This window comes from Paroedura picta, chromosome 2 (genome assembly GCF_049243985.1).
Source record: "Paroedura picta isolate Pp20150507F chromosome 2, Ppicta_v3.0, whole genome shotgun sequence".
Lineage (NCBI taxonomy): Eukaryota > Metazoa > Chordata > Lepidosauria > Squamata > Gekkonidae > Paroedura > Paroedura picta.
In genome coordinates, this window is record NC_135370.1 from 98,290,244 (window position 1) to 98,307,538 (window position 17,295).

General features: G+C 41.2%; 1 protein-coding gene across 3 annotated transcripts in view; it reads left to right on the plus strand.

Moving 5' to 3' along the window:
• USP47 (ubiquitin specific peptidase 47) overlaps positions 1-17,295 on the plus strand; it is a 73,230-nt gene that overhangs the window by 14,094 nt on the left and 41,841 nt on the right. For 2 of the 3 annotated variants that reach the window (XM_077321814.1, XM_077321813.1), the window contains exons 2-6: positions 3,006-3,065; positions 6,151-6,354; positions 8,246-8,359; positions 13,437-13,575; positions 15,707-15,803. In XM_077321814.1, coding sequence (XP_077177929.1) covers positions 3,006-3,065; positions 6,151-6,354; positions 8,246-8,359; positions 13,437-13,575; positions 15,707-15,803 — 614 coding nt within the window. The remainder of the gene's footprint in view (positions 1-3,005; positions 3,066-6,150; positions 6,355-8,245; positions 8,360-13,436; positions 13,576-15,706; positions 15,804-17,295) is intronic. The other variant, XM_077321815.1, reaches the window with a different exon arrangement.

Here is a 17,295-nt window from a genome sequence, read left to right on the forward strand (position 1 = left end):
ATATCCAGAGAATAGTATGTAGTTGTATATTTCAATTTTCCCCTTAAATGTAAAAAAATAAGGAAAGTACCTATGTAAAAAATACTTTTATGACTATTCCAGTAAAATGATTTCCACAAATCTTTGAATGTGTTTGAATATGATGTTTAAACTATAGTATATGCTTAATTTAATTTTCATAGAATCATCATCATCATCATAGAATAATAAAACTGGAAGGGGCCTCATGGGTTATCTAGTCCAACCCCCTCCACTATGCAGGACACTCACATCCCTATCACTCATCCACTGTAACCTACTATCCCCTTGAGCCTTCACAGAATCAGCCTCTCTGTCAGATGGCTATCTAGCCCCTGTTTAAAAATTTCCAAAGATGGAGAATCTACCACCTCCCGAGGAAGCCTGTTCCACTGAGAAACCACTCTGTCAGGAACTTCTTCCTGATGTTTATATGGAATTTCTTTTGAATTAATTTCATCCCATTGGTTCTGGTCCATCTCTCTGTGGCAAGAGAGAGCAACTCTGCTCCATCCTCTATACGGCACCCTTTTAAGTACTTGATAATGGTTATCAGATCCCCTCTCAGTCGTCTCCTCTCCAAGCTAAACAGACCAAGCTCCCCAACCTTTCCTCATACATCTTGGTCTCCAAACCCCCTCACCATCTTTGTTGCCCTCCTCTGGACATGCTTCAGTTTGTCTACATCCCTCTTCAACTGGGGTGCCCAAAACTGACCATAGTTCTCCAAGTGAGGCCGATCCAGAGCAGAGTAAAGCGGTACCATCACCTTCCGTGATCTGACACAATACTCTGATGCATCCCAAAATCCCATTTGCCTTTTTAGCCACTGAGTCACAATGCTGACTCATGTTCAATGTATGGTCTTCAAATGTGTTATTGTGAAAACTGATATATTTATTTTATTCTTTGTTCTGTTTACTGAATATGAGATAGTTTATATGCCTCTTGAGGAACGATATATGCTACGGAATGAATCAAATATGCCCAATCAGATCACACTATTTAGAGCAGTGGTTTTCAACTGCTCTGTCTCGGCAACCCCAACTGCAGCAGCAGCGGTGGCGGCGTGCATGCGGGCAGTGTGCACAGTTGGGGCAGCGTGGAGGCAGCCATTGCCGTGGTTCCGCCACCACCTGCTGCGCCACTTCACTACCTGCCACCGCCACTTTTTAGCTGCTTCATCAGAGCTGCCACGGGGGGTGGCCGGCAGATGTGCGGCAACAGAAGAGCATGAGAGGGAGAGGCCTGCGGTGCCTGGAGGAGCCTCTGGAGAGGCTGGCCCGAGGGCGAGGCTTGGTGGCAGTGTGGCGCAGGAGGATGGGATGCACCAGCAGCAGGTGGCGGTACAGCTGGTCAGGGCTCGAGGGATGGTCATAGTAGTGACACTGGGCGCCTTGGAAGGCAGCTACATCCGCATCATGCTAGGCCAGCAGCACCACTGTCTGCCACCTGCCTTTGCCTGCCGCCGCCACCCACCCCACTGCGGCCACCAATCTGGCCACCCCGGGGAAGGGTCCAGGCAATCCCATTTGGGGTCAGGACCCCAAGGTTGAGAACCACTGATTTAGAGTATCACATAATTTTCCAGAAAATTTCCTGAATCAGATTTTCTTAGGGAACACATATCACTAAGATTTGCTTGAGGGCAGGGCTGTGGCTTAATGGCCGAACATCCCCTTCAATTACAGAAGGTCCCAGGTTCAGTACACAGCATCTCCAGTTAAAAGATCAAGTATTTGACCCTGGAGAATTGCTGTGCCAGTTGGAGAAGTAACACTGACCTTACATATATCAAGGCAAATGTGTTCCCAGGTGACTAGGTAGGAAAGATTTATAGAAGTTATTATTTTTCAGATAGGTCAGGGGTAGAGAGGATTGTGAAATGTTTTGAGTGTGATAGAAGAGAACAAGAATCCACTAGCACCTTGAAGACTTAACAAAATTGGGGCACAGTATGAGTTTTCATGAGTCCCTGCTCACTTCTTGAGCGTGCTGTTTTGTGTTCTAACTGGAAAGGATAGGGAGGTGGAGGCAGATCACATACTCATTGACATTGATAAAGGGGAACTATGGTGAGACAAAAGATTGAATGGTGGATGAAAAAAAGAGGAAGCAGCAGGGGAGTCCTTTCCCCAGCACATAGCTCAGCAGGAGACCAGGATTCAAGGATTTTCCATGTAGAGTTGTAGGTTGGAAATTGTTATCCCAATGCTTTATGTCACTTGTGACCCTCATCCATTCTACTAGGTAGAAATGGATAGAAAGGTAGTGGATTATATACTGTTTTTGTGCAGTGATTCAAAGGCTAATTTTTAGGATAGGCATTGTTCCTGATATTAAGGACAGCCATGAAATTACAAAGAACTTTAAGAAATCTCAAAAAATTAGCTTCTGTACATTCCATGTTATAACAGCTGTAGAAGAATATCCCTCCTATTCCTAAATTTGAAGTTAAGAAGAATTCCATCCTATTGCACGTGCCTTTATGACTTCAATAATGTTTTGTATTAGGGTCATCTGAAGTAAGGTAAAGGTAAAGGTATCCCCTGTGCAAGCACCGAGTCATGTCTGACCCTTGGGGTGACGCCCTCTAGCGTTTTCATGGCAGACTCAATACGGGGTGGTTTGCCAGTGCCTTCCCCAGTCATTACCGTTTACCCCCCAGCAAGCTGGGTACTCATTTTACCGACCTCGGAAGGATGGAAGGCTGAGTCAACCTTGAGCCGGCTGCTGGGATTGAACTCCCAGCGTCATGGGCAAAGCTTTTAGACGGCTGCCTTACCACTCTGCGCCACAAGAGGCACACTCTCAATCAATAATTATGGAAACTAGGTTTTTATGTGCTTTCAGACATATGTTATAGGTAGGTGTACATTACAACATTTACTTCATATCAGGTCCTGGCTTATGTCCAATGATAAAATTTAATTGCTCTTTACATCAAGGTAGTACAATTATTATCATTTTGTTTTTATATATCGTAGGATATGCTTTGGAGATGCAGACAAAGCATCTTTGATGAAATGAAGAAGAAATTTTCACAGGTAGATAGTTGAGTAAATATTTTTAAATTATAGCCCAGCTTCAGTAAATGGCATGAAACTGTAATGCTTAACAAGAGCATGAGTAAGTAAAATGCTCTAAGCATATATTTTGGGTTTTAATTCTTAATGTAGCTCTAACAACTGAAGCTTTGAAATTTTGAGTCTGTATATTTGTTTAAAATTGTAAGCTTGGTTTCTCTTACCCAACTTCTGTTTACAAGAACTAGAAGCATGATTTTGATAGTTCCTTTGCAGTTTACTGGAAGCTTTTAATAAAACTATGTTCAAAATACCAAGTTAATAGGAATGTGTTTGCATTGCTTGTGTTCTGCACTTAAGAAAACAAATGTGTCTTTGCTTTTAGTAATGCTAATTTAGACTGTTTGCATCACCTGGTAGTATACATTTATGCTTTTTTTCTTGTGATTGCATGATTTCCTATGAGCAACTATGGTTTATAGAGCTTGGCTGCTGAATATCATATTTTCCAGAAAACAATCTAAAGTACCTTACTAGATGCATAGACTCTTTCTAGAAAATAATAGCTAACTGTTTTACAAAAATAATGCTGAATACTTGAGCAGATACATTACGGGTTGCACTACTGTTTTGCAATCGGTATGTTCTGTGATACTGGCTTCAAAGTAGTTGGTATGTCAGTCAAGTATTATCAATTGACCACTTATTATTTGATTGCTATTATGTCGGTGGTCATCTGCCTCCTTAAACACATTATCAGTGTCATTGGAACTAGTTTTCATGACATCTGAATGCACAAATTCAGGTTCTTTAACAATAAAATCAGCCAATTTGTGTGTGACCAGAATGGCCAACCAGATGTCCCTGTAAGGCCTACAAGTAGACCCAAGGCTAAAGCCAGAACTTAATTCTCAGTTTTTATATTCAGAGGTCTACTGCTGTAACACAGAAGTTCTATTCAGTCACTGTGGGTATAACTGATGTTGAATTTACCCTCTGTTAATTGTCTAATCCACCTATAAAACAAATTAAATTTGTGGCATCCCTACGTTCTATGGCACTGATTTCTACATAATTACTCTTTGAGGGCAAAAGTACTTCTTTTTTAATATGTACACTGCCCTATCTCCCCAGTGAGGAACCAAAGCTGCTTATCATGACTCAGTGAAATAGTTTACAATGAGAGTGTGTGCCTGGCCCAAGGTCACCCAGCAGACTTTTATGGTGTGCTGTGGATTGAAACCTGGATCTTGCAGATCCTAGTCCAAGAGATTAACCACTGCACAGCTCTGGCTTTTTGAACTGACGATTCATATACTTCATTGAATGCCCAAAAGTTATGTTAAAGAAAGTTCTCTTTATCTAGTTTCTGCACTGACAGATTATAAATCTCTACTGGGGGTCTTCTTTAGTTGTCTTTAATCAAATACAAATCCCACATTCCTTAGCCTTTTTTCATAGAGAAATTGTTCTATTTCCTTTATCATTTTGGTAATTCCACAGTATCTTTTTAAAATGGTGACCATAACTATATACAAATTAAGCTATGTCATAGATCTAGACCAGTGGCATTATGATAACTTATTGTAGTGCATTCAGTTCTTTCCCTAACAATTCCTAGTATAGAATTTACCATTTTTCATGTGAAACACATCTGCTGTGCTTGGTGAAGAAGTACTCACAGACATGATGTCTGTAAGTCCCACCTCCAAGCATGCTGGAAGATGGAGGTGGCCTGCGGCAGTGGTGGAGGCTAGGGCAGCTGCAGCAGCGCAGGCTGGCCCAGCCATGGAAATGGCACCCACAGAGGCTGTGACAGTCATGGCGGCGGAAGGTAGTGCCCATGCAGGCCGTGACAGCAGCAGTGGCACAAGTTGACCCAGCCATGGAGGTGGCTCCCACACAGACTATGGCAGCAGCAGCAGCAGCTCAGGCTGGCCCAGTTGCAGAGGCAGCACCCGCGTAGGCAAGGGCAGCCATGGTGTTGCGGGAGCCCCAAAGGAGCCCCACAGCAGACAGCTACGGGTCACCAAGTTGAGGCAGCAAAGGACCGCCGAACATGGCGGCCCTTCTGCTACTAGAGGTAAAGAGGGAAGTGGGAGGGAGGGAGTATGTGTGTTTGAGAGGGGGGGAGGGACCAGGGACGAGGTAAGGGAAGGGATAGGGGAGAGGGCAGGGGACAAGGATTCTCACCCCTTATGTGGATGTGTTCCATATAAGGGCCAAGAATCCTTGTTGGTTGATTTTTTTATTACTGCTGCTCAAAAAGTCAGTTAAGACTTTTTAATTGAGTTTCTGATCTCTATTGTGATCAGTTCAGACGTTGCAGGGTATTAAAAGTAAGGATTCCACCTCAGTGTGCATCAGTTTCTCCTTATGTTTAGCTACATTTTTTAACCCAGAATGGAATTCAATATTGCTCTTATGGCTTTACTATTTGTATTATGACACTGATGGGAAGTTAAAATATTTAGTTGTATGTTTTAGATATATTTTGGTAATCCACATGTATTTGGGTATTGCTGGAAAAATCCGAGTGTCAGTTTCCTAAGATGTCCTGGCAAGTCTTATCTAATAATATATAGTAAACAGCAGAAATTCTGATGAGTGGGCCAGAAGGCATAACTTGACCTTGTTTTACACAAAAGCATGTGATTTTTATAACTGTGATTATATGAATTTTGACTACCCGTAGAAACTTTAATCTTCTAGCAAAACTGTTACTAAGTTTATTATAGATGGAATGGGATGGGATGTATGTATGTATGTATGTATGTATGTATGTATGTATGTATGTATGTATGTATGTATGTATGTATGTATGTATGTATGTATGTATGTAATATTTGGCTAATCAGGGTATAAATCAACGGATTTGATGGGACTTGCTGTTGTTACTGTTACATAGTTTCATGGATTCAGCTCTAACAAGAAGGTAAAAGTCCCAATATTGAATCTGGCTTTGTAAAGAGTTGTTATTCATATGTGTAGATTTTATTACTTTTGAAAAATATATTTGTCTCACTGAAAATATTGATTAACTGAACATAAATTAAAACAAACTCTAGAATAGAAAGGGCTAAAACTTATTTTTCTTTTATTTCAGATTGAAAGTGCTGCTGATGAACCTAGAGTTCTTTGTATAATACAAGATACTACTAATTCTAAGACGGTGAATGAACGCATCACTTTGAACTTGCCAGCTTCCACTCCAGTAAAAAGATTATTTGAGGATGTAGCTTCCAAAGTGGGCTATGTTAATGGCACATTTGATTTAATTTGGGGAAATGGAGTCAATGTTGCTGATACGGTAAAAACAATTATTTTACTTGCATGTCTTTTTCTCTAACCTTTAAAAATATTTATAGTTTGGGAATTTCGTAAGTTTGTTTTTCTCATGCTTCTTCAGAGTCTGTACTTCATATGTGTATGTACGCATTTAGTTATCATCAGGTAAGTTATGGAATGATGACCTAAAAATAGGGTTAGATCCAGTAAATCTATGCTGCCTCTGTCAAGATGTTTCCTGTGAATAAAGACATCTTCAGAAACAGCTTGGATGTGAGGTGTGATTTTACAACCTGTAGTATGAACTGGAAGTTAGCACATACATTCCTGAGTGGAAATGCCATTGTGCTTATGAAAATCTTGTTCTGTTTTAGATATGAAACTCATCAGAATTAAATCAGTGATGCACAACATGATGCCCATCAGTGCCTTCCCTGAGGCTTGCTTTCGCACTGCTCTACTTCTTCCATGTCCCTTCCTCAACACTTGAATGAACTGAAGCTTTGTGTGCAAAGTATCAATCGAGGAGGGGATTAGGAAAAATCCAGCACCCATGCTCCTCTGAATGTAAACTGAAATATAATTAAAGGATACATTAATCTTGCCTCCAGGAAAAAAAAAATACTGAAATGCTCTCTTATGAGAACTGTTTTGTGATGAGGCCTACTACCTTTGCTCAAAATCTTGGAAATGTTTGCTGACTGAACAAGTTTTGAGAATCCCTGCTTTAATAGTCTTTAATAGTCTATTCATTAGCACTTAAGCATTTAGTCTGTTTCTTAGTTCCAGTTTGAAGTGAACCTTGCCTCTTTTAATATCTTCCTAGCACAATCCTAGTTATGGAGAAAATAAAGCCTCTGCTGAAATTGTAGTAAGTGTTTAAAATGTAAATCTTAACAGAGTCCTTTATTACTAAAAGCCTTGGTAGTGGAACCTAACTTTCAGCCTTGAATTCAGAGGCACTCACTTTAACCCAAAATAAACAGTTTACCTAGCCCCCCCAAATAATAATTTTTAATTTTATCCTGCACTGCTCATGGTGGGTAGCAACATTAAAAACAACATCCAAGATTTTAAAATATGTGTTGTTACTGAAGTCTCCAGTTAAAAATGTCCAGACTGCATTGTTTTTCTTTAGATCAATGGTCCCCAACCCCCAGTACAGGGACTGGCACTGGTCCATAGATTAGTCTGTACCGGGCCACAGTTCCTCCTCCTCCGCCCTGGCTGTTGCCTCGGGGGCTGCCCTGCCACTCTGCCGCCGGCTCACCTTTGGTGCTCTCCAGCGGCTGACATGGCTGGGGGCTCCCCCTTGGCGGGGCACTGCGCAGCTGCTGCTAGCAGCACCCCCCAGCGGGAGGTGGGAAGTCAGGGGCACCAGTGGGAAAGCAAGTGGAGCAGGGGCGGTGGTGGCGACGTCCCTTGGCAAAAGACTGCCCCCCCCCCCCCAGGCCTCAGTAAAATTGTCAAGCATTGGCCAGTCCCCGGTGATAAAAAAGTTGGGGACCACTGCTTTAGATGAAAGAGCCGATCTTCCAGTTCTCCTAATCTAGTGGACAGGCCAGCCTTATTGGTAGAAACCCAAATCAAGCTGAATTGATTTGGTTTTAGCAAATTGGCTCCCAAATCAAATAGGAGAATCGTGGTTCGGATTAAAAATACCAACACCATCCCCAAATCACCAATGATTTGGTGGGTTTTTGGCTACACTAAGGTGAATTGCACACCCCTAACCAACTGTATTCAGTGGTCCCTGTATCATCTGAAAATTGAACAGCGTGGGTGGGTGGGTGTGAATGCATGTGTGCCCAACTTGACTGGAAAGTTCATAGAAGAGACTTACTACTGATGTTTTTATTCCACTTTCCCCTAAGAAATTTCTTTACTCAGTAATGAAATTTGTTTTATTATAGACACTATTGAATCAATCTAGTGATAAATCTGTTGTTGATGCTGGTTTTGAACCGGGGAAAAAGAATTTTCTACATCTGACTGATAAAGATGGAGAGCAACCTCAAATAGTATTGGTAAGAATTTTAGAAAGTTAACAAGAAATATTGTTTTTATTTTCTTTTTGTTCTGTTATTTGTTCTCTTATGTTCCAGTGCTATATATAGCAAACAGATGCTTCTTAACAGGGAAGTTAAAAGGGATCATAGGTCCCAATACCTCTGTGTGTATAGATATATAAATATTAAAATCTAGGGGACATATTCGGCAACCCCATCCCCGAGAATTTCTCAGATCCTGTAAGATCTCAGCTGCTTGCAGTGGCTAACATTTCCCTTCTTTTTCCCCTTTAAATGATGTCTGCTCCTAATAGAATGTGGTATTGGCGCTTATTTAGTCTTCATCAAACTATTTCCTCCTCCTTCAATTAATTTACATTGCTTATGCATGCTGGGTTGCCATCGCTATATGCATGACACTTAACTCTATTTTGACTTCTAGCTTAACCCAGGGGGTCTGTTGAAAATCTGAAAATGATTTAAGTGTTCATTACACTGTTCTTTGCCATCTGACTGGTATCTTGTCTAGTTTGTATGTACATCTGATTTGTATAAAATCAAGCCTTGCTTGATGATTTAACAAATATATTATGTTGTTGTTGTTGTTATGTGCGAAGTCGTGTCCGACCCATCGCGACCCCATGGACAATGATCCTCCAGGCCTTCCTGTCCTCTACCATTCCCCGGAGTCCATTTAAGTTTGCACCTACTGCTTCAGTGACTCCATCCATCCACCTCATTCTCTGTCGTCCCCTTCTTCTTTTGCCCTCAATCGCTCCCAGCATTAGGCTCTTCTCCAGGGAGTCCTTCCTTCTCATGAGGTGGCCGAAATATTTGAGTTTCATCTTCAGGATCTGGCCTTCTAAAGAGCAGTCAGGGCTGATCTCCTCTAGGACTGACCGGTTTGTTCGCCTTGCAGTCCAAGGGACTCGCAAGAGTCTTCTCCAGCACCAGAGTTCAAAAGCCTCAATTCTTTGACGCTCGGCCTTCCTTATGGTCCAACTTTCACAGCCATACATTGCAACTGGGAAGACCATAGCCTTGACTAAACGCACTTTTGTTGGCAGGGTGATGTCTCTGCTTTTTAGGATGCTCTCTAGATTTGCCATAGCTTTCCTCCCCAGGAGCAAGCGTCTTATAATTTCTTTGCTGCAGTCCCCATCTGCAGTGATCTTGGAGCCCAGGAAAATAAAATCTGTCACTATCTCCATTTCTTCCCCTTCTATTTGCCAGGAATTGAGAGGGCCGGATGCCATGATCTTTGTTTTCTTGATGTTGAGTTTCAAGCCAACTTTTGCACTCTCCTCCTTCACCCGCATCAACAGGCTCTTTAGTTCCTCTTCACTTTCTGCCATTAGAGTGGTATCATCTGCATATCTGAGGTTGTTGATATTTCTCCCTGCAATCTTGATCCCAATTTGTGACTCCTCTAATTCCGCATTTCTCATGATGTGCTCTGCATACAAGTTAAATAGGCAAGGCGACAGTATACAGCCTTGCCGAACTCCTTTCTCAATTTTGAACCAGTCAGTGATTCCATGTTCAGTTCTCACTGTTGCTTCTTGACCTGCATATAAATTTCTCAAGAGACAAATAAGATGCTCTGGTATTCCCATCTCTTTAAGAACTTGCCACAATTTGTTGTGCTCCACACAATCAAAGGCTTTAGCATAGTCAATGAAGCAGAAGTAGACGTTCTTCTGGTACTCCCTAGCTTTCTCCATGATCCAGCGTATGTTGGCAATTTGATCTCTAGTTCCCCTGCCTCTTCGAAATCCTGCCTGTACTTCTGGAAGTTCTCGGTCCACATATTGCTGGAACCTAGCTTGTAGGATTTTGAGCATAACTTTGCTAGCATGAGAAATTAGTGCAATGGTGCGGTAGTTTGAACATTCTTTGGCATTGCCCTTCTTTGGGATTGGAATGTAAACTGACCTTTTCCAATCCTGTGGCCATTGTTGAGTTTTCCAAATTTGCTGGCATATTGAGTGTAGCACTTTTACTGCATCGTCCTTTAAGATTTTGAATAGTTCAACTGGAATGCTGTCACCACCACTAGCTTTATTGTTGCTCAGACTTCCTAAGGCCCATTTGACTTCACATTCCAGGATGTCTGGCTCCAGGTCAGTAACTACCCCATTGTGGTCATCAGGGATGTTAAGCTCGCTCTTGTATAGTTCTTCTGTATAATTTTGCCACCTTTGTTTAATCTCTTCTGCTTCTGTGAGGTCCCTACCATTTTGGTCCCTTATCATACCCAACTTTGCATGAAACGTTCTCTTCATATCTCCAATTTTCTTGAAAAGATCTCTGGTCCTCCCGATTCTATTGTTTTCTTCTATTTGTTTGCACTGTTCATTTAAGAAGGCATTCTTATCTCTTCTAGCTTTTCTCTGGAATTCTGCATTCAATTGGGTGTATCTTTCTCTTTCTCCCTTGCCTTTCACTTCCCTTCTCTCCTTAGCTATTTGTAAAGCTTCCTCAGACAGCCATTTTGATTTCTTGCATTTCTTTTTCTTTGGGATGGTTTTAGTTGCTACCTCTTGTACAATGTTGCGAACCTCCGTCCATAGTTCTTCAGGCACTCTGTCTATCAGATCTAATTCCTTAAATCTATTTGTCACCTCCACTGTGTATTCGTCGGGGATATGATTTAGTTCATACCTGAGAGGCCTAGTGCTTTTCCCTACTTTCTTCAATTTAAGCATAAATTTTGCAACAAGAAGCTCATGATCTGAACCACAATCAGCTCCTGGTCTTGTTTTTATTGACTGGATAGAACTTTTCCATCTTTGGCTGCAGAGCACATAGTCAATCTGATTTCTGTGTTGACCGTCTGGTGATGTCCATGTGTAGAGTCGTCTCTTGGGTTGCTGGAAAAGAGTGTTTGCTATGACCATTGTATTCTCTTGACAAAATTCTACCAGCCTGTGCCCTGCTTCATTTTGTACTCCAAGGCCAAACTTGCCTGTTATCCCGGTTATCTTTTGGCTTCCTACTTTAGCATTCCAATCCCCCATGATGATAAGCACATTATTTTTTGGCGTTGCTTCTAGAAGGTGTTGTAGGGCTTCATAGAACTGATCAACTTCATCCTCTTTAGCAGCAGTGGTTGGGGCGTAGACCTGGATCACTGTGATGTTGAATGGTTTGCCTTGGATTCGAACTGAGATCATTCTGTCATTTTGGAGATTGTATCCCAAGACTGCTTTTCTTACTCTCTTATTGATTATGAAGGCTACTCCATTTCTTCTGCGAGATTCTTGTCCACAGTAGTATACCTGATGGTCATCTGAATTAAATTCACCCATTCCTGTCCATTTTAGTTCACTGATTCCTAAAATGTCGATGTTCAGTCTTGTCATTTCTTGTTTGACCACGTCCAGCTTGCCTTGATTCATGGATCTGACGTTCCAGGTTCCTATGGAATAAAAATCTTTACAGCATCGGACTGTCTTTTCGCCACCAGTTACTTCCACAGCTGAGCGTCCTTTCGGCTTTGGCCCAGCCGCTTCATTCATTCTGGCGCTACTCGTACTAGCCGTCTGCTCATCCCCAGTAGCATATTGGACACCTTCCGACCTGAGGGGCTCATCTTCCAGCGTCATATCATTATGCCTATTGGAACTGTCCATAGAGTTTTCATGGCAAAGATACTGGAGTGGTTTGCTATTTCCTTCTCCAGTGGATCACCTTTTGTCAGAGCTCTCAGCTATGACCTGTCCGTCTTGGGTGGCCCTGCACGGCATAGCTCATAGCTTCACTGAACTACGCAAGCCCCCTTGCCACAACAAGGCAGCGATCCTTGAAGGGGGTATATTATGTTAGGACCTCCCAATATAGTTTTGAATATTTTCTCACCATCTTGCCTTAAAGATTTGCTCCAGTACAGCTGGTGCAGAAATGTGACTTTGTATACCACTTAGTTCTATGCAGGAGTATAAAAAACTGCTGTTATAGTTTGGGATATGAAGAAGTATTGCAATTACCAGAAGGGGGTGATGTTTTGATATGTTTTGTCATTTACCAGTTGAATGGTGTTATCAGTTTTGAATTGTACAGATTACTTGTTAGGTAGCAGAATTAAGTAGCTAGGCAGGTATTCCACTTCTTGCACCTATAATTTCTTTATATTTTTATTTATAGGCAACCCCTCTCCAAGCGGTATCAGGGTAGCTCACAACAAAGGGTTAAAAACCAGTACAAATTTAATATTAAAATACATTAAAAACCTATCAGTATTGGTAATCATCGCTCCAATTATCCCTATGTGCCTAGAAATTAAGGATGTTTACAGCTATTAACCAAGCATGAAATGGAGGGTGGTGGGGGTCTAGCTGGGGTGCCCAGTTTGATGGTAATAGTGATTTTGGCCTCAATCAAGTGCCTGGTGGAGGAGTGCCATCTTGCAATCCCTCCAGAATTTTGGAAGTTTTATCAGGGCTTGCACATCTGCCAGCAACTCATTCCACCAGGCTGGAGCCAGGGCCAAGCTCATGTCTCTTGGGCTGTCAGCCAGTTTGAATTTACTGAGTAGATTGCTGTGTGTGGGATTAAACCTGATCCAGAATTTAACTGGCAACCAGTGCAGCTGTTGGAGAACTGGTTGTATATGTGTTCTCCATGGGGTCCCTGATAGGACCTGCGCAGCCATGTTTTAGACAAACTGTAACTTCTGGGTCAAGGATAAGGGAAGGCCCACATAGAGAGAGTTACAGTAATCTAACCTGGAGGTGACTATCATGTGGATCACTGTGGCTTGGGGTTCCAGGGCCATGTAGGGCTCTACTAGCTTTGCCTAGTGCAGGTGGAAAAAAGTCTGGCATGCTACTTTGGTGACCTGCACTTCCATAGTAAGAGAGGCATTGCAAGTTCCTGATAGTCTGAGCAGTCTGAAGCTGCACATGCTTCCTCCTCTGGTCACATCTCCCTGGGTGGTATTTGCCTGAAGCCATATTGAGTGTATAGTCTTATGATTTTGCATTTTGCCTATCTTGAATGTACATTGTTAACGTCTGGTTTTCTTTAAGTATTTCAATTGAAGGATATATATTACCTCTATCCTTAACAAAGCACTATGTTACCAAATTTTTAGGAGGAATCCAGTGGAGAACATGATCGTAATCAAGACCGATTTATAGGTCCACTTCCACGAGAAGGCTCAGTTGGTTGTTCCAATGATTACGTCACTCAGAATTATTCCTATTCATCAATTCTGAATAAATCAGAAACCGGTATGATGGCTTGTTATTTTTCACTGTGTAAAGGTTATCACAAATGAAAATGATTTAACTTGTTCCTCATTAAAAAGAAATTATGTATTAGTAGGAGAGAGTGTATCCAGATGAGCTTCTGTGACTATGTGCTTACAAGCAAAATGGCAGTATACTGTTAAGCGGGGTATAAAAACCAACTCCCCTTCTATTATAATACTAAACATGTATTTCCTCTTTACCTCTTGAGTGGTTGCTGAATGGATATATGGCCATTTGTTTATCATCCTTATCATTTTTAACTCTTAGTATACCTATTAGTGTAACTCGTAGTGTACCTATTAAGTAACATGGTTTCACCAACTTGGAATCTAGTAAAGCAGAGGTGATAGACACTTAGTAGTGAAGAGTTTATTATTCCAATAAAGTGTGTTTGAAATTCCTGTAGAAAAATATGATGACTTGTAGCAATGGAAGTGGGGTTGCGATGGGTTCGCACCTAACAACAACTATTTTAGGCAGCCACTTCTACTTTGATGGAAATAATGTTCTATTGATATATCATATTTACAACTTTTATTACAGGGTGCTGGAAATACTTAACATTTTTTTTTCCTAGTCTTTTGTATGGTAGTAGCTGTAATCCCGTTAATGGTTTTCAACCTAAAGGATCAGGACGAGTGGTGTGTGTGTGTGTCAGTTCCCTCTCCTAAAATGTACTGTCAGATACTGTGGGCCTGTTTAGATCCTCCCATTCTTTCTGTCTGTACACTCACCTTCAGATACATGCACAGCCTTGCTGTTGAAAATAACAGTTCTGGAAATGACTAATATTTGCCATAATAGAGGAAAATTTGAAAATTGAGATCAGCAGTCCGATTTCCAAGTCTAGAAACTACAGGGATATTTAAAATATATATATTCAGAGTTTAGTGGACTATTGGAGTTTGTCCTGAGTAGAGAGAATCATAGTAAGATATTAGAGTTTATTATAATGGTAGTTACTGACCTGGAGCCAGACATCCGGGAATGTGAAGTCAAATGGGCCTTAAGAAGTCTGAGCAACAATAAGGCTAGTGGTGGTGACAGCATTCCAGTTGAACTATTCAAAATCTTAAAAGACGATGCAGTAAAAGTGCTACACTCAATATGCCAGCAAATTTGGAAAACTCAACAATGGTCACAGGATTGGAAAAGGTCAGTTTACATTCCAATCCCAAAGAAGGGCAATGCCAAAGAATGTTCAAACTACCGCACCATTGCACTCATTTCTCATGCTAGCAAATTTATGCTCAAAATCCTACAAGCTACTCTCCTACAATCCTACTCTCTTATTGATTATGAAGGCTACTCCATTTCTTCTGCGAGATTCTCATCCACAGTAGTATACCTGATGGTCATCTGAATTAAATTCACCCATCCCTGTCCATTTTAGTTCACTGATTCCTAAAATGTCGATGTTCAGTCTTGTCATCTCTTGTTTAACCACGTCCAGCTTGCCTTGATTAATGGATCTGACGTTCCAGGTTCCTATGGAATAAAAATCTTTACAGCATCGGACTGTCTTTTCGCCACCAGTTACTTCCACAACTGAGCATCCTTTTGGCTTTGGCCCAGTCGCTTCATTCATTCTAGCGCCACTCGTACTAGCAGTCTGCTCATCCCCAGTAGCATATTGGACACCTTCCGACCTGAGGGGCTCATCTTCCGGCATCATATCATTTTGCCTTTTAAACTTGTCCATTGGGTTTTCATGGCAAAGATACTGGTTTGCCATTTCCTTCTCCAGTGGATCACCTTTTGTCAGAGCTCTCTGCTATGATCTGTCGGACTTGGGTGGCCCTGCACGGCATAGCTCATAGCTTCACTGAGCTACACAAGCCCCCTTGCCACGCCAAGGCAGCGATCCTTGAAGGGGGATCTATGTCATACCTAGAACTATTAATGGGGGTTCCTGATCCTCTAGGACAATATTTCAAGAGAGATTACATCAGGGGAGTAGAGAAGTGGGCAAGTTTTGTTTCATAAGTTGAGCTGTGCTCATTGTACTATAGATGCATCCTGTCAAGCTACCAAACATGTCCTCCCATCCATCTTTGTTTACTTTGAGGATCTTGGTCAACTACTAATGAAAAATTAAACTTTTTTTTAGGATATGTGGGTCTAGTAAATCAAGCAATGACCTGCTATTTGAATAGCCTTCTACAAACACTTTTCATGACACCAGAATTCAGGAATGCATTATATAAGTAAGTACATTACAGCCAAAAATTGATGTTGACATAAATATTTTTGCATTTCTAACATGTTTGTAAGAAAGTATATAAACTTCTGAGAGTTGTAGAAATGCGTATAAGCCTTATTATTGTGACAGAATATTATAGGGGAAGAAAGAAAATATACTGAAAATCTTCATGTGTGTATAAGGTAAGTTTTGTTTTCTTTTTCAAACATGAAGATTTTTTTGAAGTTCTGATTTAACTTGAAACCCTCCAAAGTTTACTGATTACAAAAACAATAGACAGATATCTGAATGTTTCATTTAGTTTGGCAGTCAATGTTGCAAAGATAACTTTGTGTAAAAAAAAATTCTCAGGGATCTTTGATGGCTTTCCAGCCATATAAATATTTCATTTGCTTTATGTTGCATAAGGGTATATTTGGGAAACTTTGCCCATAGAGTTCACACAGGTTTCTTTTTCCCCATTTCCCAGTAAATTAAAGGTCTACAATATTCTTGTGTTTCACTGAAAAAGAAAAGCAGAGTGCAATTGGTGATACACAATTAAGAAAGATGAGAATGACAGAAAAGAGAAGCTAGCAATGTAAGCTTTGTTTTAACACAGATCTGTTAGGCACTTTCATGAGAACACTCATTTGAGTGTCATCTATTGCAGGTGTTGTTCATAGCAAGAAAAGTTCTGCATTTGGGTTGTTTTGCTCAAGCATTTTCACCTTCCCTCCAGTAGGTTTGCAAATGTTCAGGTACAATTCAAATTGTTAGATTTCTGCTGTGACCATAGTTTTTAAGCTTCCTGCCTTCAGGAAGACCCTTTGTGGATATTCTGCATACTGTAGAGCATTTAGTGGCATATATGGTTTGCACACCATACAACAATAGGTTAAATCTGATGGACCTCACTGTTATCCTACCTAAACTGAAAGCCAAATTGTGAATGGCCCCAGGTTCATTCTGTTGCTACAAATGTAATTTTAGAAGCAGTTGTGGTTCTTTATAACTTGCTGCAAGGCCCCAATCCAAAACACGTGTGTGGTACAGCAACCTCAGAGCGCCTTGTTCCTACCCCCACACATACATCTTTTCAGGTGCAGAAACAATCCCCATGGCTGTCTCAGCACTTGAAAGGTCATAGAAAAGGGAAGAACAAGAACTCTTAGGGTCACCACAGACTCCATTTGGAAGGGGATTTCATGGCAATTTTAAAAAAGCATTTGCTTCTAAAATGATGTGAGCAGCCATGGAAAGAACCTGTGACACTAGTGGTTTTTAGTCCGGCTCCTAGAGACACCCAGAACTTCCCCTGGAGCTGCATTTTAGATGGGAAGGTTTCAATTCAGGCATGTTTTCTAATAAATGCTTTAAACAGTTTGCTCTGCTCAGGGTTCACTGGAGAGAGCACTTCATTTTTTAGACGATTGAGTGGGCATCTTTGTAGGGGTTTGGAAAGCAGGCAGTTGTGAATTGGCATTTCTGAAAGTCAGTTCCAGCAAGGCCACTCA